The following is a 19803-nucleotide window of genomic DNA, read 5'->3' on the forward strand; positions in this document are numbered from 1 at the left end:
GAATTGAAAGAAAATTGTTAATTTTTAGGGTTTTGGGGATAAAATAAAATAAAATAAAATTTAAGTTTATTTTTAATGTTATAGATAAAATAACGATTTTACTCATAAAATTATTAAGGTTAATCATTCGTAGGTAGATAAATAAAATTTTCGAAGTTAACGAAGAAAAACTTGAGAAATCAGCATACTTTGGATGGAAAATAGCCCCTTAGCCATTTTTTAACTTATTTCAATCAGCACGCTATGCTTAACATGCAAATCAAGCATAAGCCCCTTTCAGGGTTGGATTTGTATTCGTTTTTCTTATTACATCCAAGTTTGTATTTAAACTTATATTAGTTTAAAAGAGACTTGTTTTGAACTTGTATGAGCAAAACTTATTTTGAGTATAGGTATACAAATTATATGATTTTAATTTAAAAGTAAAATATTTATTTAAAAGTGTATATACATAATTTTTAGGTAAAAATGTCTTAAAAAATCAATAAAATTATGTGTATATATTTTAGATTTATAAATATATATATATATTTATATATATTATCATATAATTAAGTGATTTTAAAATACGAATAAAATAATACTCAATTATATAATAACATATATAAATATGTATATATATTTATATATCTAAAATAAATAAGTATAATATTGTTAAAAATATATGTGTATAAATATTTCACACCAACCAAAATCATATTAAAATCCGACCGACCCGACCCGGACCAACAGTGACCTGACTGCCAAAACCCTAGGCTACCGACCTTGGACCTTTTTGAAGCTCTTTCTGTTTTCCAATTGAGAGAATCAAAAACAGAAACTGAAATTTAATTGAAAGAGTAATGGCGGTACCGCGTAATGGAATGATGGAAGAAGATGACAATGAAGAGGACAATGCTCTCTTCGAAGAAGATGGTGTCAATTTGGACCTCGAATCCGACACTCCTCCGCATCTCCGTGAACTCGCCGCCGCTGCTCAGCTCGGTGACGTTCAAGCCCTCCGTCTTGCTCTAGGTTTTTCTCTTTGTTCTTTGACTTCTTTATCGTTTGATTTCAATTTTTCAGCCATAAATGAACCCGTGGGATTATCTATCATCTATCAATTAAAGTTGTTTTGTTACGCTGGGACTTAAATTGCCACAACTTATTACTGGGGTTTTAGACACACGCACAAACCTAGTGCTTGGAATTGATTTGTATTATGTGCCTTAAAATACGAGCAGAAAGTAATGTGCAAATTTTTGGGCTGGTTTTCATGTAACATTTGTTCTGATGCTTTTTTCTTATTGCCGCAGATAACTTGAGTGGTAGCATTGATGAACCGGTTGAAGATGGAGACACTGCTCTCCATCTGGCTTGTCTATATGGCTATCTGCCTTGTGTCCAGGTTAGTTTTCTTATATTTACGATTAGAAATGGGAATTTTATAAATTCTATGAAACTTTAGGCAAAAAGAGCCAGAAAACTCTTTGATTTGAGTGTGTTCGTTTTCTTTTTATAGTTGCTTTTGGAAAGAGGGGCTAATATGGAGGTTGTGGATGAAGATGGAGCTATACCTCTGCATGATGCCTGTGCTGGAGGTGGGCGATTATAGTTGTTATTATTTTCATGTCCTAATGATTTGTACTCTGAAATTTTATATATTATATTGACTTATTTGCTGAATAATTTTGCAGGATTTATTGAGATAGTACAATTTCTCATTAACAGTGCTAACAATACTGCATGTGTGAAAAGGATGTTGGAAACTGTTGATGCAGAAGGTGATAATGTGAGTACTTCCTAAACCTTAAAGCCATTTCAAGTTTTAATCAGTAATTTCAAAAGTTGAATTAGCTGATTAATCCTCGTTCAATAATAAAATAACATTCTGTTTTGTGAACTAGGTTGACTATAGAGGTAGTAAATCAAAATTATTTACAGATTTATGTTTTCTTGGATGGAACAGTGAAGGGGCTTTTCTCTTCACTGCTGCCTGGAGTATGTAATGACCAAAATTATTAGATTAGGTGGAATAAGCTTTTAAATTTTTACCTTATTCATCAAAAATCCTTTTTTAACTGGGTCTTGTTCTTCATGTTCTATGGGTGTTACTTTTACAGCCTCTTCATCATGCGGCAAGAGGTGAACATGTGGATGTTATCAGAATTTTGCTCGATTCTGGTGCTTTGCCCACAAAGGCAAACTTAGCTGGGAAGGTTAGTCCACTTAAGGATCTTTGTGTTGCCCTTCAGTAATCGTATCATCTTTTAGTTTCTTATTCGTAATTTTTTGGCAGATCCCAAGTGAGTTAGCTGATCCTAATACTGAGGCTAGGAGAATCTTGGAAGCTGCTGCTAATGCTACTGCTACTGCTAATGCATAGGCTTGCCGGTAAACTTAACCTGCTGGTTGAAGATATTTTACCTTTTGGCTCTTGGGTGCTGTTTCTAGCTATTTTTATGGTTAGGTTACAGTGACAGGTTTTTAGATGGAGAGAAATCTGTCTCTGATCTCTACGTGGAAGAATTGAGCATACAACTATTCCATACATTTTATTTATGAGGAAACATACTTAATATAAACGAATCCTTATACAAGTGACATTACTTTTTTACGTCAGATTTACTGTCTGTTTGACAATACTCGTACAAAAACCAGTTGTAATATTGGTATTTGGCTTTGCATTCCATAAACCTCTTCAGCTTCCAAAAAATTTTTGTGGTTGTTTGGACAGGGAATCTATTGATTCCATGGAGATGAAAATGAATGCAAGCAAATGGTGTAGTCGTAAAGCTAAGGTATGAATAATTTGAGTTTGGTTGGGCATAAATAGTTTATAATAAAATTATATATACCTAATTTTGAGTATTCAATTGGACACTCAAATAATATGTCATTATATGAGTAAGTAATTTTAAATCAATGGTACAGTAACACACACACACTAAAATTTAATACACATGCAAAATTTTGATAACATTTTTTCATACAAATTAATTTATGGTGTGGTGGTGGGGGAAGCAGAATCCGGATAGGAGGAAACCCATGAAATTGGCAAAAAGAGAAAGAAAATCAGGGTCTATTTTCATTGGTGATTCCAGAGAATAGGGTGAATGATATTGAGTTTTGGACTTTTTTTCAAATTCTTGTTTGGTTTTTGGGGTTTGGAGAGAGGAAAGAAGAAGTTTGAAGTAGTAATCGTGAAGTTTATGCATAATTTTGATGAATGATGTTGAGGTTGGACTCTTTTCAATTTTGTGTTCAGGTTTTCAGGGTTTGGAGACAAAGAAAGAAGAAGTTTGAAGTAGTAAACGTGAAGTTTATGCGTAGTTTCGGTGGGGCGACAAGAAAGGAGAAGTGGCGGAATGCTTTGTAACTTAGTCATAAAAACGTTTGTCATTGATTGAGTAATGTAACTTAATTTCTATGGATAAGTTAACCAAAAACATCTGGACATGTAGTAACCTGAGAGAAATGAGGAAACTTACAGCCTAAACTAAAAGGCTGGAAAAATGTCATTAACACAAATCTTGAATGAGAAACAATGTAGGTAAATTCTCAAGCACCTAACAATTAGCGAGGCTTTTTAATATAAATTATGAACTTCTTAGATTATTTGTTAAACGGTCAAAATTGTATTATAATTATTCATAAGCTGTACCAAATATGTTTATTACGTAATTAATTATTTTAATTGGATGACAAAATGAGGAAATTGATTTTTTAAGACAAATCTTGATTGAGAAATAATCTTTCACAAATTTCTCGGGCACATAAACAATGATCATTTTTATTAGATTTTTTAACATAAATAATTAACTTTTGTTAAATAATATTAAGATTGTATATACATTTGTACCCATTTATGATTAACACATAATAATTATTCTTATGATTAGTGTTTTTAAAATTAGATTAAATCAATCAATTTGATTAGTTAAATTATAAATCAGTGTAGTTTTATATGCCAATTTAATCTATATAAATATTAATTTATTTAAAATTTTGTTAAACTTAGTAAACCTATTAAATTATAAAAACTATTTAAAATCAATAATTTATAATTAGTTTTTTCTTTATTTATATAATAAAATGTCGATTATTTAATTAATATATTTAAAATTATAATTTATATGTTTTATATAATTTATATTTAAAAATATAGTAAATGTTTGATACTATTTAAAAAATATATAATAATTTGATAATAGATTAAATTGATTGGTTATCCAATTAAACTGATCGAAACATGAACTAATGAAATACCCAATTCAATCACCAATTTAATTTTAAAAACATTGCTTATAATAATTATTTACATCATTATCAAAATTTCTGTCATTATAGATCTCAATCTTGATATATAAATAATAAAATTATGTGTACAATTTATATATATATAATTTATATATAAATAAAAATTTATTATTATATAATTAATTATTATTTTATTTTTAATTTTTAACAATCCAATTATATAATAATTCATTATTATTTATATATAAAATTATATATAAAAACTTCACACATCACACCTCTTATTTATATATAAGAGGACACCAATTAGGAGAAATATTAAAGTGAGCAAGTAACTAGTCGCGTGGACACACACGGCAAGGCCAGTTCTAATTATGGGAATAATAACTAATTGATAATATATTTACCAGATCATTGTCGTTCAATAAACCAACCAATCATTTGTTTCCACAGTGCCACGTCATCCAAACAACCGGTTCTTCTTCGGACCTAAAGACAGCAGATCCCTTCCCTGCTCAAGCCAAATCCTGAACTCAGGTTACTTGTGAGGTTAAAGGCAAAGTACTTGTTGCTCGACTCCTCCCTCTCTCTTGAGTCAGCCTGCCCAGCCAGCCAGCCTTCCTGATCAGATACGAGACTAGATCGCTCTAAAGCTGCAGATCTGAAAGTAAACAGAGAGATTTGTGTCTTGTTTATCGTAGAAAGCTTCGAAAGAAATGGCAGCTGCGCCGGCTAGGGCTCGGGCCGATTACGATTACCTGATCAAGCTCCTTCTCATCGGGGACAGTGGCAAGTATCTTTTCTCTTTGTTTATGTTGAATTCAAGTTAATTTTTAGTGATAGTTACTCAGTTGACTGAAACTGCGGGCTTTTCCTCTTCTTTATTTGATGGAAATCGTGTAAATCTGATTAGAGGTGTTTGTTCGCTATTATGTGATCTAATTTTTTTTTTTGTTATCTTGGTGGTTTGAATGGCTTAATTTGCATAAATTTCAAGACTTTTTGTGCTTATCACAATAATTGAGTGGTTTGTAATACTTCTCTCTTTTTTAATGAAAAATTGTAAGTTCAATCTCTCGAGTTTTTTCAATTACTGGTGTTGTTTGGATGGAGCTTTCAGCTAAAAGCACCTAAATGTGCTGTTTGAAAAATAACTTATCTGTGCTACTTTTGTTTTCAGTCTGAAATCTTCTTTCTGAGGCTGCACTTATAAAGAGCTTCTTTAAGTACTTCTTACTATAGCGTTTTTTTTATCTGTTTGGTTCTTGTATTTTCAGCTTTTAACATACAAAAGAGATTGTTGTGGTTGATTTCATTTCTCTAGTCATTATCGATATATGTAGCATTTGTTAGAAGACCTAATATGGTTAAGTTCATTGTACGAGATGACTGCTTGTGGTAAGATCTGACCTCCGGTTTAAATTTAAGTGACTTCATATTGCAGCCAGTTTGGTAACCAATTTCTGCAGCCCTGTAATTTCATGTATGTTTTGTTCTTAAATATTAATATTTGGTTCCATATGCTAAGCCTATCATCACTTCACCTGCAAAGCAGGGGAGTAGTAGAGTTTCAAACATCTTTTAAGCTAATCCTTGGACATGACTGCTTATACTTAAGTTTCTGCAATTATCAGTCCAAGCTTTTAGTTATTGTTTGTCTAACAGTTTTAATGTTCCTCATTGACCGATTGAATTAATAAATTACATTTTGGTTTTTGCTTATATTGAAGATGATCATTATTAGTTTGATGTATCTTAATGAACATAGTTATTTCAAGCTATGAGTCCTGTCCCATGCGTACTTATCTGTATATGTGCAGGGGTGGGCAAAAGTTGCCTGCTATTGCGTTTCTCAGATGATTCTTTTACAACAAGTTTCATTACCACAATTGGGTTTGTTCTTAACTCCTTAAATCTTGTACTGTTATTATTCTATTGTTTTTGTGCATTCTCCTGAACTTTTAATGCCTTTGTCAGGATTGATTTTAAGATTAGGACCGTTGAGCTAGATGGGAAGCGAATTAAATTACAAATATGGGATACTGCTGGACAAGAACGTTTTCGAACAATTACAACAGGTGCCTTCTTGTCTTAGTATTCTTAAAGTTTTTGGTAATTGGATGCTTATTTGTCTCTCTTTGCTTGAAAGAGCTAATCTGCTTGTAAGCCTTTCCAAGTTTCTTAACTGTGTCTGGTCTCCTTTTGGAGACAATGTTAATGGTTCTCTCCCTTTTTCCTCGTTATTACATTGGTTGAGTGTTTGATATGATCATTCAGAACCTTTATTTCTTCAGTTTTTTTTAGCTTATTACAGGGGAGCCATGGGCATATTGCTGGTCTATGACGTGACAGATGAATCATCTTTTAACAGTATGCTTTTAGCCTTCTCTTCAAGACTTTTTTCTATATATTTGGCAAATCATACTCATGCCTACTTCGTTCATTTCATTTCTTCTATGAGCTAAATTACTGAAATACAGTAGAAACTAAAAATTTTCATGTTTCTTATAACCTCTGGTCAATTATTATGTAGACATCAGGAACTGGATGAGGAACATAGAGCAGCATGCTGCTGATAATGTCAACAAAATATTGGTGGGTAACAAAGCCGACATGGATGAGAGCAAAAGGGTAATGAGTTAAACACATGGATAAAAATAACTTGACTTTTCCTTTGTAGAACTCTAATGGAAAGTACCCTTTAATATATTTTTATTCTTTTTGTAGGCTGTCCCGACTGCAAAGGGCCAAGCATTAGCTGATGAATATGGTATCAAATTTTTTGAGACGGTATGTTTGTACAACATGCAGAGGTGACCGAATAAAGCTATCAAATTTATTTCATCTCTGATAGTGTTGTGAAATTTGTGCAGAGTGCAAAAACAAATTTCAATGTGGAGCAAGTTTTCTTTTCAATTGCAAGAGATATAAAGCAAAGACTCGCAGAAAGTGACTCAAAAGCAGAAGTATGTATTTTCTTGACTGAACTTTCATGTGTCTGATGATTGATGTGATATATTAAACTGATGTTTCGTGATTTTGACATTGCCCTAATGCCATGCAGCCTCAAACTATCAAGATCAGTAAACCAGACCCCGCCAAGGGCTCAGCAGCTGCTCCAGAGAAGTCAGCATGCTGTGGTTCTTAAACTAAAAGAAGACCATGGTTGTTTGTGTTCCTATTGCATGTGTTACAGGCCAATGATGGGAAGTTGTTTCCAGCTTGTTCAGGAACAGAAACATGCAGCATCATCTGCTCATAATATTGTAATTTCTCCAAAAAAAATGTCGGAAGAAAATGTTTTAAATCCTATTTCTATGGCTGACCTGCAGCCTGCATAGGTTTACAATGATTTTATTTGGGTGTTCTTGTTTGTCTTAATAATTTATAGTAGGTCATGATCCTTACTCCCTAGCAAAATATTACTTTATTGTTGTGCCATGTTCTGAGACAGATAGTTATCACATTTATTTGTACTTTATGTTGTTTGGATCTTTTTGCATCTTATGTATATTTAAACAACATCTTCTCCGAAGATTGTGATGTCGAAATTCGAATTTGCGTACTCATGAAGTGTACCGCTTATACTAAGTTATCACCTTATTATTCATATGGTTCTAACAAAAGCCTGAAGTAGCAAGACTAGAGCTCATCAGTCTGAATATAGTAAAATAGGGTTTTATGAATCATCTGCTTGAAAACTGAAAATTTGAAAAAAAAAAAAAAATGAAAAACAAAGAAAGAGATTAAAGCTACCATTTCAATCAGCAATGTATCTTCTAGGCAGCAGCAGCAGGAGTTTTAACACCAGTGTAACTGAACCCAGATAAATCTGAACCTTTAAAAAGTATCCTGTTGATCCAGCAATTGGTAGATACAGCTTTTGTTAAATGTGTTCATCCAAACACTATATGAAGCAAGAATTAGTGTATTACAAATAGCATCAGTCCGAAAACTCACTCACTCATAATCAATAAAAAACATGCAAAGGCAAACCTTTACACAAGCTAATAGATGTTATTCGAGTGCCAACATCCCAGAATAATGCTACAACTATGGCAACTCAGTGAAAGCAACAGCAGCCACTAATAAATAACAGGAAGAAATTTCATATACATGATCTGTTTCATGATGTTAAGGGGATGCATAGTATAAGCCTTAAACAGGTGGACTAGGAGTTGATATTTTAGTCCTGCTTTCGTATTAATGCCTGCATGCTGTTGCAACTTATTGGCAACAGCCACCGCTGGGAGGCACCGGGTATTCTGGTTTCTGCTTTAAAATGTTTCTCTTGACTGCAGTGGATCCTTCTTCGAAAAGACTAGGAACCTCCATTATCTGTAAAATAATTCTCTAACTGTCAGAAGCAGAAAAGGAAAAATTCACATTCTGCATACATGTTTATCCTTGAACTTGTGTAACTATCATGGCAGCAGATAGCCAAGGAGTTATCATAGTGTTCGCTTGCAGAAGATTTAGAAAAAGAAAATAAAGGAAAAGGATTATTATTACAACTGAATTCTCAACTTTCGTATGCTCATTCAATTCTACATTCGAAATAGAACTTGTTTATTGCAAAATGCATTTGAAAACAGTTAAAATGCACAGAGGCTTTCTCAGAATGTTACCTTCAATGCAAGCTCCTCAAAGCATTGCTCCACATTTTCTCTAGTTTTAGCACTACATTCAAGGAACAAACACCCATGCTCTTTTGCAAGATTCATCCCCTCTTCTCTGCTTACAACCCTTTCAGAATCCTGGAATCATACCCAATTAAATTTAAAAATAATACAAGAATGAAACTAAAAGTAAAAGCCTCGTAATATCTGTATATCCCTATAATTAACTGGTAAGTAAATCATCCATGAGCATGAATATTTTATATATATATATATATATATATATATATATATATATATATATATATATATATAATAAAAGAAGACTGAGCATATTTTTCAAGTCATTAACTAAAAAGTAATACTATGTATACAACTTTGTACACAAATATTGACATATGATTGAATAGTTAAAAATTAAAGATAAAACTCGTAGTTTGTGTTTATAGTTTTATTGTTAACTAAATACATACAAACCCACAAATTTAGAATTTGACTGAAAAACCCTTCATAATTGGCCTTAAAATGGTAAGCTACGGAACAGCAGGTTGACTTTTGATTCCGGCTGAACATATATATATATATAAATAAAAGAAGACTGAGCATATTTTTCAAGTCATTAACTAAAAAGTAATACTATGTATACAACTTTGTACACAAATATTGACATATGATTGAACAGTTAAAAATTAAAGATAAAACTCGTAGTTTGTGTTTATAGTTTTATTGTTAACTAAATACATACAAACCCACAAATTTAGAATTTGACTGAAAAACCCTTCATAATTGGCCTTAAAATGGTAAGCTACGGAACAGCAGGTTGACTTTTGATTCCGGCTGAACATATGGGGTCAATGATATTTTTCCAAATAGCTATTATAAAACTTACTCTGTCAACTTTATTTCCAACAAGCATCTTGACACAATCCTGATTGGTAGAGTAAAGGTCCACTTCCTTGGCCCACACATCTGATAAGTTTGTGAAGGTTTCTCTCCTTGTGACATCATAAACTATTATAATAGCCAAAAAAGAAAGTCAATGCTTGTCATCTAAAGATTGGAGAATAATATATAAAAAAAATGGAGATTATTCACAAAGAGTTAACAAGATAATTCATTGGAGTCATGATTGACCAAATAAACTTGTAGTTGTGGAAATCAAATAAATTTCAGGTCAATAAGCCAGCCAATGCCAGCAGCCACATCCAACATTCTATGCAAAGTTGAGAATCCGATGCTTGCACAGTAAATATAACTTTAATAGAGTAACAGGTAAAAAAGTTCCATGGGGCCTAATTTGGCACAAGAGAATCAGATGTCACAATCCAACTATCCAGAGTACCATGCAAAGAGAAGATAGATGCTTGAACAGTAAAAGAATCTTAACTGGAATACTAAAGGGAATAATAGCACGCTGAAACAAGTTCTACTTTGGTTTAAGTCATGAAATTGTTCCATTCGGGAATGCAACAGTGTTAGACAGACATTGACTTAACCTGTGCTGATGTCGATTTCTGTGTTTCCTTCATGTATCAACCAACATCTTTATCTTTTGGTTTCCATAATCAAAACTCAATAACCCAATTTCATCTCAGTCAATCAAGCCAATTTCAGAAAAGCAATCTATCAGCAACTTATTTTAATGTATGGTAGTATACTATGTTGTAAATCAGCCAACATTTTTATCTTGGCAGTCAGCCTTTGATTACAGCCAACCTCCCCACCTGTCATCAGACATGTCAATGCCTTTGATTTGAATGTGTTATATGTCAAAATGAATAATCAGTTTCTAGTTGATAACAGTATCATCCTCCAAACAAGAGAGTAGAGTTTCTCTTAATGCTTTTAGAAATGACATGAAAATATATTGTTGATGACATACCAAGAATGATTCCTTGGGCACCTCTATAATAAGAGCTTGTTAATGTTCTGAACCTCTCCTGTCCAGCTGCAAGAAGGATTAATCTTTTGCTATTAACCATTTGATAGTGAGTGCAAAACAACTTTTAAAGTATCCTAAAGAGGAAAAAAAGATGCATATTGCCACTAACACTAAAAGAAGCAGAACTCTTAACGGTAGCTAAGTTAAATTTTATCAAGCAAGAGTATTATCTTCAACATCAGAACCGGATACAATGATAATTATTGCCACTCATTGTATTTGCAAAATAAAATAGTAGTTAAGCTGATTACAAGTTAGTGGCATGTAATAGTGGCAACATATTCTAAATACATAAATTGACCAAAAAAAAAATTTTTGCTTAGAAAACATATAAATGGATAGAGAAACGATGAATGAGGACAAGATCAGTCAAACTCAGGCACTAGAAATTAGACCTGCATAGCATAACGGTGTCAAGAAAGACACTCGGAGTATATCCTTTATAAACATAGTTCAACCATAAAAGTAAATTATATACTTGGATTCCAAGTGTTAACTGAAACAAGAGTTATCTACCAAAGAAGTTGTTAAGAAATTGCTAGGCCCCGTTTGGTGAACACATTTTATCAAGTTTTGGACTTATATTGCATCAGTTAAGACTGTTGCATCATTTAAGCTTCAAAGGATGGCAATGGCAATGACAATGACATGATAACAGACATACATATTGGTGATGAACATCAAATGTTCTTTGCATTCCTTGAGTCATTAATTTGATAATAAATATTCTAATTCTAATTCTTAAATTTGAACAGCAAAAATGAAAGAATAGACTACCGCAATTGCATACCTGTGTCCCAAATTGTCAGCTTTAATCTCTTCCCACCAACTGTAAACAGCTTGATCTTAAAATCGACACCTACACATAGTCAAGACAATACCAAAGAAACAACCATCTTTTAAGTAATCAAATCCAGGTAACATGTGAAAGTAACATAAGCATTAAAGAAGGAGAATCTTGTTAACAAAATTTATGATCAATAAATCAATAATACGGTTGTAAAGTTGATCAAAACTTAAATTTTTATGGGGGAATACATTTATGAACCGAGCAAATATTAAATATACAAAATATGCAGCACAGCTAAGTTACACAAAACTTCAGCAAATTATTCAAGTGCACACAGTGGCACTCACCAGCTGAGCTTAAAAACGCAACACTATCAGAGATCCAACACATATAGTCTCTGTTTGGAAACTGAGAAACTGTATGATTGAATCTCGTAATTCCTTCTCATTCACATAATCTCAACAGAACTCAACCCTTCAAAAAAACTAAAACTAGCTTAATTACTACTACTGAATATCAAAAACTTAACTTTGTTGGCTTATATTTTCTCTGCAACCAAATAAAATATTGGTATAAACTTTAATGAATTAAAGCAACAAGAAAAATAAAGTACCAATGGTGGGTGCAAGATCTCCTACAGAGCTTGAAATGAAGCTGACAAGAAGGCTGCTTTTACCAACACCTGAATCACCGATCAACAAGATCTTGAAAGAAAGATCATAGCTATTGCTTTGAGCTGAAGAGGATCCCATTGAATCAACAAACACCCAGTTGAGGTATTGTTATAAATATGCAACAAAGAAGTGAAATTTCTCAACTTTATTAATTAACTTTCAAACACAAGAGTTGTTTCTAATGATGATCAAGACTTGTAATTGTAATGATGTTGTTGTTCTCTTGCTTGTATAAAGCACAGTGAAAAAGAAATAATGGCATATATAAAAGAGAGAAAAAAGGTGAGTTGATGAGAAGTAGTGGTGGGCTGGGCATCAATGTATATGCTTTGTCAAGAGAGAGAAGCTAAAGAAAACGGCTAAGACCTGACACCAACGTTATTCTTTACTTCACTTTCCAAACACCACGCACTTTCACGAGCTTTAGTCGCGTGCCACAAACGCTCCGACTTTAAGGTAAGACGCCATTCTCATTCCCATTCAGCTTCATTTACATATGCCTAATTCAACAATTCTCTTCATATAATAAACAAGCTTCATTCATTCACCTAAACCAAACCCCTTTTCAATGTAAATTTATACAACTGTGTCTATGTCAGAATCATAAAAGAACCTAACTAGATATTGACTTAGTGAAAGTTCTTGGGAAGCAAGCAAGTGATCCAAGAAGGTGACACAGCAAAAAATAATCCTAACCACAGACTCTTTAACACCTCTAATGGGATTTAATTTTTTAGGCCACCTGAGAGATCCCACGTGGTTATTTAACAGTATGATGATACAACAATGATCATTGTGGGAAATGCTATTGATTCAAATTCTAAATTGGGTGGTGCTTCTATTTGAAATTTGTTCTTGTGGTTCATTAGTTGGCACATAAACTAAAATGTCATCACTGTGTAGGACCTGTTTACTTTAGTTTTTTCTAGAGCTTGTCCCCAGTCCCTTCAGGTGAAAAAAAATCAAACAATACTACGACAAAATTTCGATCCTCCTGTTAAATATGTTAAGGATAGATTAATAATAATATTCGAGAATACCAAATGAACCCTTACATTGATACCTTATGTGTCTTCTCCTGATGATAACAAAATGGGTCGTTGAATTAGAAATTACTAAGTCCAATTTCAAAGGTAAGTAATATTATATATATAAATAAATTGTATATAACTGATGTGGTTTAATTGGATAATTTTAAAATAAAAAATAAATAATCACATCACTCAATCACAAATTTTTACATCAATTTATATAAATAATTTTATACAATTTATTTATACGTATAATTTTATTCTTTTTTAGATCTGGCCCACTCTTTTGAAGATAAGACTTCATTTAAAACATCCAGATAAAGATACATATAAGTAAATGTAGTTGAAAGGTATAAAATTTTAAAAAGGTCATTAGATAATTTTGTGTGGCCAAAAGACTTATTCCCACTTAAGTTATAGTGAAACTTCAAAATCTTATTTTTTAACTTTCAACCTAAATACCCACTTATGAGATAATTTTTATTAAAAATTTTATTTAAGGTTAGAGATAAATTTGTTATTTATTAAAAAATCAAAGTTTTTATCGCATTTTTCTCTCCCAGATTTAAAAATCTCACATTTTACCCCCACCCAAAGTTTAAAAAATGAAAATTTCTCTCTTAAGATTTTTTTTCCTCTTTTTTTCGACAATGATTCACTATCATTGACTATCGATCATTTTCCCTCTCACTTTATCTCTCCCTCCTAGTCTCTTTCCCTCTCCTCTCCGACCACCAAGCGACAAAAATCTTCTGAAAATCTAGGCAATTTTTGTTTGGATTTCTCTTTGTTTGGAAGTCACTGTCTAGACAAAAATCATCTGGATTTTCAAATTATTTATGTCGATTAATGGTTGGAGAAGAATGTGAGAAAGGCCAATAGGGAGAGATAAGACAAGAGAAAGGATGATCGATGGCGAATGGTCGTTGGAGAAAAGAGAAAAAAAAAACTTAAGGGAATAAATTATCACTTTTCAAACTTTGAAAGAAATTTGTAGGGGGGGATTGTGAGTTTTCAAATTGAGGGAGGAGAAGTGATAAAAATTTAGTTTTTTTAAATTTTTTTTGTTAAATAACGATTTTACTTTTAACTTTAACTAACAGAAACTGTTTCATAAATGGGTGTTTGAGTTTTAAAAAATTAAAAGGTATAACTTTGGATTTTCATTATACCTTGGATGGGAATAAGTCTGTTGGCCATTTTGTGTTGATTCACTTTTTTTTGGGAATAAATCAAAGAAAGAATAAGCATCTCACCTTTTGTGATGGCTATGGCATCTCTAACCACAAATAACATTTAAAGTTAAAGATAACCCATAAATTTGGTTTAATTGTTACAACTATTTATTGGTATGGGTATGGGTATGCTCTTATTTAATTTCAGACCCAATAAGTTTGTTGATTAGGGCCCAATACTGTTGTCTTTCTTTCATCTCATATTTTTAAAAAGAGGGCAGAATTATCAAAAAAAATATTTTATTTTTTTAAATTTTATAGTAAATTATATTTACAGAGAATAATTTTTTCCAATAAAAATCTATAATTAAATCAAATTTATTAATTATTATATAATATTAAGCAATGTTTTGAGCTACAAGATTGCACCTTTTTGAGAGAATATTATGGTGTCCACAATTAGGGGTAATATAGTATTTTTATAAAAATTAAACGGTTAGAAGTAATATAATCAAGATATTTTTTTCATAACAAAATTAAATTTTTATAGAAAATTTATAGTTTAAGAATTCAAAGATTAGGAATTTGTGATTTCCCTAACCTCGGTGAGAAATTATAATAACAGTATCTGATAATTATCTAAGAAATATTCTGATAGAGTTCCGAGTTATAATATCTTAATGGATAATACTTTTAATAAAAAATATAAATACGAATATAAATATTAGTATTATTTTATTTAAATTTAAAATTATTTAATCATATTATTAATGTTAAAATATATTTATTTACCTTATGGATTATTCATTCATTCAATAAACTAATAATTTTTCATAATTTGGATTTTTGTCTAAAAGATTCTTATGAAGTAATCAAATTGTTTTTTTTTTATATTTTTTATTTAGAGAATTAAATAATATTATTTAAAGATATTAAATTATCATATTTTTAATTAAAAAAATATTTTATTATTTTTTATTTAAAGTATTAAACAAACAAATCGACAATTGTTTGTTTTGTTTTCTTTTCAAAATAAGATGATTAATTTGATAATTTTAATAAAATATAGTAAAAATTTGATTATTTCAAAGGAAAATTTAAAAATTAGTTAAAATTTAGTTAGTCTGATTTAAAAAAAAAAAAGTGATGTATAGATATTTTTAAATATTATTATCATTTCCAAAATCACTTACGTTTTCGAGTAAAATGACTCCACAACCCCTCCTATTTTTGACTAATTTAAAGTTCTTTTTCTTTTTTTACTTCCGCGCCTCATACTAATATAATTTCTTCCAATTGGGCGGATTTGGGCTGGGCCCATTACCCGCCCTCCGAAAATCCGATCTATATATCTAGCGTCGCTGCCCAAGACGCCAATTTAGCGAAATAATAATGGACAGAGAATGGGGTTCGAAGCCGGGTAGTGGTGGCGCCGCATCCGCCCAGAATGAAGCCATCGACCGTCGCGAGCGCCTTCGCAGGCTGGCGCTGGAGACTATCGATCTCGCTAAGGACCCTTATTTCATGCGCAACCACCTCGGAAGGTAGGTCCTTCGATCCATCTCCAGCTTTATTTATATACAATTAACTAGCTAATTATGTGATTTGTGTTGTGGGTTTTCTCTTTGTTTGTAGTTACGAGTGCAAGCTGTGTTTGACATTGCACAACAATGAAGGTAATTACTTGGCCCACACACAGGGCAAACGACATCAAACCAATTTGGCTAAGCGAGCAGCTCGGGAAGCCAAGGAGGCTCCTGCTCAGCCTCAGCCCCATAAGCGTAAAGTTTCTGTTCGCAAGACAGGTATTTTTTACCACTTCTTTCAACCATTATGTCAGATACTTAGTGTGCGTGATTACTGTGACGAGAAATAATTGATTTAGGTCAAATCTTTGCATAATTTATAGAACAGGATTTTTTTTAATCTAATTTGAGAGTGTATGGGTTACAAAAAATTAGATGGTATTACCTATAATTTTAGAATTGATAGTACCATGTGATAGTTGCAGGGGTTAATTAACCAGATTGGTACTTTCGTAGATATTTTGTGAGTTAGCTTTCAAATTAAGTAGGTGCCCTGATTTGATGCATGGTTGTGAACTTTTGCAACGAGCAATAAACTATTCAGAATAGTGCTATAATTGGAGTTGAGCACTGTAAATTTGTTTTGAGTATGGTGCTCCTGTGACCAAGCTGCTATTTTTGTTTTTGGTGTTGATAAATAGATGTTATCTTACCAAATTAATCCTGCTGATGTATTTCTTTTTTTCTTGATCTTAAAATGCTGAAGCATGGCTTACCCATGAGCGTATCAATGAAATCTGCTTCATGAATCCGTAGTCTTGTGAGTGCTATTTGACTTTGATTTTGTAACAGGTTAGGAGATATGTACTAGTAAGCCAATCTATGATGCTATTTAAGTAGCTCAGTTTGTGTTATGCTGCCATTTTTTATTTTTCTTGTCAATAACACTGAAAATGTTTGTGACATATGCTTTGTGTTTACTGTCTCACTGATTTTTCTTTTTCCTTTCTGCTAGAATTCTGCAAGAAATGTGGTATATCAATGACTTCAGAGCTATTTTTCTTTAATATATGAACTAATATGGATATATGTGGTGTGCATGCAGTCAAAATTGGTAGGCCTGGGTATCGCGTGACGAAGCAATTTGATCCAGAGACAAAACAGAGATCTCTTCTTTTCCAGGTGCATGATAATTCTTTTTTCATCTTTAAAGGAAACTGTGTGGACTTTTAGGTTGTGTTTATGGTCATGACAAAGTTTTGAATTGGACTTTATAATTAATTTCGGTCCTGGCCTCATGTCCGGGCCTTTTTACGTGATTGGACTAGTGCACCCAAATCTGAAAATTAGTCCTAAGATGGTGGAACTACTAGTTTTTCCCATAGTCATGGGACACCTTATAATCGGACAAAATAACTCTAAAAATTAAGCATTGTAGTTATAATTGACTTGAAATCATTGTTTTTAATTTTTTTTAGTTATTTTTAAAGCAAACAAATAATTTTCATTTAGTTATAGCATCATTTTTTTCAATTAAATTTGCAGTCAAAAGTTAAAATATCGTTATTTTTAGTAATTAACTATAAAAGTTCAGTTATCGATTGATATTTGCATAAAAAGAATGAGAACTTTTTAATATATTCATATCCTAGTTCTGTGCTACTCCAAACAAGGGATTGTACTTTATAGATCATCCTCTTCAGTCCAATTCCAATCCCAAAAGATAGTACAGTCCTGCCTTCCAAATGCACCCTTAATTTTTTGTGTTCTATTCTTCAATGATGTAATCATCTTATATTACTTGTATTTTAATGATAGTTTGGTTTTAATGTAGATTGAGTATCCAGAAATAGAAGACTTATCAAAACCAAGGCATCGATTTATGTCATCATTTGAGCAGGTAGGGTCCATTTGTACTTGAGTTCTGAACCTAATGCATTTTTCATGATATTTATGATTGTTTGCTTTCTCAATTTTATTGCACTAAATGTAGATTAATAAAGTTATAATTTAAGCTCCACTTTTGCTTGCATAAAGCAACCTAATCGTTTTCTGTTGTTACTCAGAGAGTTCAACCGTTTGATAAGAGATTCCAGTATCTTCTGTTTGCAGCAGAACCATACGAGATAATAGCCTTTAAGGTACATAAACCATCTACTTGCATGCTTTGGATAATTATTTTATCATATCATCTTGTTGAAATATCAACTTTTTTTTTTCTTTTGTGCAATTTATGTTTTAGGTTCCTAGCACGGAGATTGACAAATCCACCCCCAAGTTCTTCTCACATTGGGATCCAGACTCAAAGATGTTCACGGTTAGTTTGCTTCAAAATTTTGTCAGATCCAGTTCATTCTGCAACATGGTTGTTTTATGGGGGTTCAACCTTAGGTCTCTTTGAGTTGCTTGTAACTTCACATGGATTTTGAATTTTGGAGTAAGCTCAGCTAGTGGATCCAGCTTTAGTTTTGACTTCCATTATATATAGTTACTCTAGTTGCTCATGTTACTCAGCTGACAAGCTGAAATATCTACAACTTTTTGTCATTGGCAGGATAGGCGTTGATCTGATTGCAATTTATTTTCTTGTTTTGTCGATTTGAAATATGCAGCTGCAATTATATTTTAAAGCCAAACCACCAGAGGCAAGTAAACCACAAGTGACCCCTGCAGCAAATGGTACTTCAGCTCCAGGTGTTCCTCCAAGGCCTCTATCCCAACCACCACCACCACCACCACCACCTCCTCCACAGGGGCTACCACCAGGTGTGCCTTCTGGAAATCCCCCTAGAGTTCCGCCTCCGCCAATGAGTGGATCATTACCTCCTCCTCCCCCTCCAATGAGCAACGGCCCTAGACCCATGCCTCCTGGTGGAGCTCCGCCTGCTCCTCCACCCCCTCCTAGTGGCAGTGGGACAATGGCAAATTTCACTCCTGGTGCTCAAATGGGTAGGCCTCCATCAATGCCTCCTCCCCAAGGTTTTATGAGCCAACAGATGCAGAATCAGGGTCTTCGTCCACCTCCACCGCCTCCTAACATGGGGTAATAATGTGTCCCTGACTTCTGGTTCATAGCATATCTTAAGAAGTTGTCATGCAGCTGGTTGTGATACAGTATGTATGCAAGATTAACCCAAAATTGCAGTCTGCATGATACTTAATGCATTAGATAGTATTGGTTATCACATCTGATGTGTCAATTAAATTTAGAACTGTATCGCAATAGTTAGCTTAAAATTGTACTTTTAGTTGTCTTTTTGAGCGCTGTATTAATTTTTCCCCCAAAAGAACTGAGTACTGTTAAGATGTTGAAGTTGTGGAAAATGGTAAAACTTTGCAACGTGATTTTAGCTTTACCTGGCCAACTGTTAATTGGTGCTGCCGGTACAAATGCCAACTGTATGATGCCAATTTAAAGGCATACATAATTATGTAAAGAAAAATACTATATGCATAGAAATTTTGCTATGGAAATCCGTACCGACAAGTGTGAAAGCTGATAGGGCAGTTTAAATAATCATGTGGAAAAGAAGTTTGAGCTGTCTCATCAGTTTTCACGATATGTCGGTATTAATTTCTGTATCAAATTTTCGGTGCATAGGGCACCACTGTTACGAATAAGTTAACAAAATATATTTTTGTGTCTTTATAGCACTAAGTAATCCATCGGTCCTTGCATATTGCTCCATGAGAGTTCGGATGATTCCTGAAAATGAAAATATATAGCATTTCCGGGCAATGGCAACATCGAACACACCCACTTGATACATTCCAGAGCACCATTCGACCGACCACGTTCAGCCATTC

General features: G+C 32.7%; 4 protein-coding genes across 5 annotated transcripts; 3 read left to right on the top strand and 1 right to left on the bottom strand.

Annotated features, from left to right (window-relative positions):
- Positions 1 to 775: 775 nt before the first annotated feature.
- On the top strand, positions 776 to 3552 carry LOC123212551 (poly [ADP-ribose] polymerase tankyrase-1-like). Of its 2 annotated transcripts, XR_006501561.1 has the most exons (7): positions 776 to 1014; positions 1296 to 1387; positions 1502 to 1580; positions 1677 to 1771; positions 2103 to 2198; positions 2279 to 2780; positions 3248 to 3552. XR_006501561.1 is itself a non-coding variant. In XM_044631735.1 (6 exons), the coding sequence occupies exons 1-6, from the start codon at positions 843 to 845 to the stop codon at positions 2363 to 2365; spliced, it is 621 nt and encodes a 206-aa protein (XP_044487670.1). In that variant the 5' UTR covers positions 776 to 842; the 3' UTR covers positions 2366 to 2812. The 2 variants fall into 2 exon arrangements, 1 of the variants encoding a protein (XP_044487670.1); XM_044631735.1 differs by lacking the exon at positions 3248 to 3552 and having other exon boundaries at positions 2279 to 2812.
- A 1153-nt stretch (positions 3553 to 4705) lies between these two features.
- Positions 4706 to 7774, top strand: LOC123216212 (ras-related protein RABE1c-like). Its single transcript, XM_044636613.1, has 8 exons — positions 4706 to 5028; positions 6060 to 6132; positions 6217 to 6317; positions 6544 to 6609; positions 6773 to 6870; positions 6967 to 7029; positions 7113 to 7205; positions 7304 to 7774. Exons 1-8 carry the CDS (start codon positions 4956 to 4958, stop codon positions 7385 to 7387), a joined length of 651 nt encoding a protein of 216 aa, XP_044492548.1. The 5' UTR covers positions 4706 to 4955; the 3' UTR covers positions 7388 to 7774.
- A 346-nt stretch (positions 7775 to 8120) lies between these two features.
- On the bottom strand, positions 8121 to 12849 carry LOC123216223 (ras-related protein RABC2a-like). Its single transcript, XM_044636624.1, has 6 exons — positions 12204 to 12849; positions 11591 to 11659; positions 10741 to 10806; positions 9748 to 9869; positions 8868 to 8996; positions 8121 to 8577 (listed from the first exon to the last, which is right to left on the bottom strand). Exons 1-6 carry the CDS (start codon positions 12340 to 12342, stop codon positions 8467 to 8469), a joined length of 636 nt encoding a protein of 211 aa, XP_044492559.1. The 5' UTR covers positions 12343 to 12849; the 3' UTR covers positions 8121 to 8466.
- A 2998-nt stretch (positions 12850 to 15847) lies between these two features.
- LOC123216234 (splicing factor 3A subunit 2-like) lies at positions 15848 to 19352 on the top strand. Its single transcript, XM_044636635.1, has 7 exons — positions 15848 to 16014; positions 16106 to 16275; positions 17102 to 17178; positions 17831 to 17896; positions 18063 to 18137; positions 18239 to 18313; positions 18609 to 19352. The coding sequence occupies exons 1-7, from the start codon at positions 15863 to 15865 to the stop codon at positions 19041 to 19043; spliced, it is 1050 nt and encodes a 349-aa protein (XP_044492570.1). The 5' UTR covers positions 15848 to 15862; the 3' UTR covers positions 19044 to 19352.
- The last annotated feature ends 451 nt before the right edge of the window (positions 19353 to 19803 follow it).

This window comes from Mangifera indica, chromosome 1 (assembly GCF_011075055.1).
Source record: "Mangifera indica cultivar Alphonso chromosome 1, CATAS_Mindica_2.1, whole genome shotgun sequence".
NCBI lineage: Eukaryota > Viridiplantae > Streptophyta > Magnoliopsida > Sapindales > Anacardiaceae > Mangifera > Mangifera indica.

What these genes read in the sequence shown, in the direction of transcription:
- LOC123212551 (XM_044631735.1), top strand. Translation starts at nt 843, where the DNA reads ATGGCGGTACCGCGTAATGGAATGATGGAAGAAGATGACAATGAAGAG. An exon ending in AGCCCTCCGTCTTGCTCTAG is followed by an intron (nt 1,015 to 1,295) that starts GTTTTTCTCTTT and finishes TTATTGCCGCAG; the next exon opens with ATAACTTGAGTGGTAGCATT. An exon ending in GCATGATGCCTGTGCTGGAG is followed by an intron (nt 1,581 to 1,676) that starts GTGGGCGATTAT and finishes ATAATTTTGCAG; the next exon opens with GATTTATTGAGATAGTACAA.
- LOC123216212 (XM_044636613.1), top strand. Translation starts at nt 4,956, where the DNA reads ATGGCAGCTGCGCCGGCTAGGGCTCGGGCCGATTACGATTACCTGATC. An exon ending in CCTTCTCATCGGGGACAGTG is followed by an intron (nt 5,029 to 6,059) that starts GCAAGTATCTTT and finishes GTATATGTGCAG; the next exon opens with GGGTGGGCAAAAGTTGCCTG. An exon ending in AAAGTGACTCAAAAGCAGAA is followed by an intron (nt 7,206 to 7,303) that starts GTATGTATTTTC and finishes AATGCCATGCAG; the next exon opens with CCTCAAACTATCAAGATCAG.
- LOC123216223 (XM_044636624.1), bottom strand. Translation starts at nt 12,342, where the DNA reads ATGGGATCCTCTTCAGCTCAAAGCAATAGCTATGATCTTTCTTTCAAG. An exon ending in AGATCTTGCACCCACCATTG is followed by an intron (nt 11,660 to 12,203) that starts GTACTTTATTTT and finishes GACTATGTGTAG; the next exon opens with GTGTCGATTTTAAGATCAAG. An exon ending in TTGGAAATAAAGTTGACAGA is followed by an intron (nt 8,997 to 9,747) that starts GTAAGTTTTATA and finishes GTATGATTCCAG; the next exon opens with GATTCTGAAAGGGTTGTAAG.
- LOC123216234 (XM_044636635.1), top strand. Translation starts at nt 15,863, where the DNA reads ATGGACAGAGAATGGGGTTCGAAGCCGGGTAGTGGTGGCGCCGCATCC. An exon ending in ACGAGATAATAGCCTTTAAG is followed by an intron (nt 18,138 to 18,238) that starts GTACATAAACCA and finishes TTTATGTTTTAG; the next exon opens with GTTCCTAGCACGGAGATTGA. An exon ending in CAGACTCAAAGATGTTCACG is followed by an intron (nt 18,314 to 18,608) that starts GTTAGTTTGCTT and finishes TGAAATATGCAG; the next exon opens with CTGCAATTATATTTTAAAGC.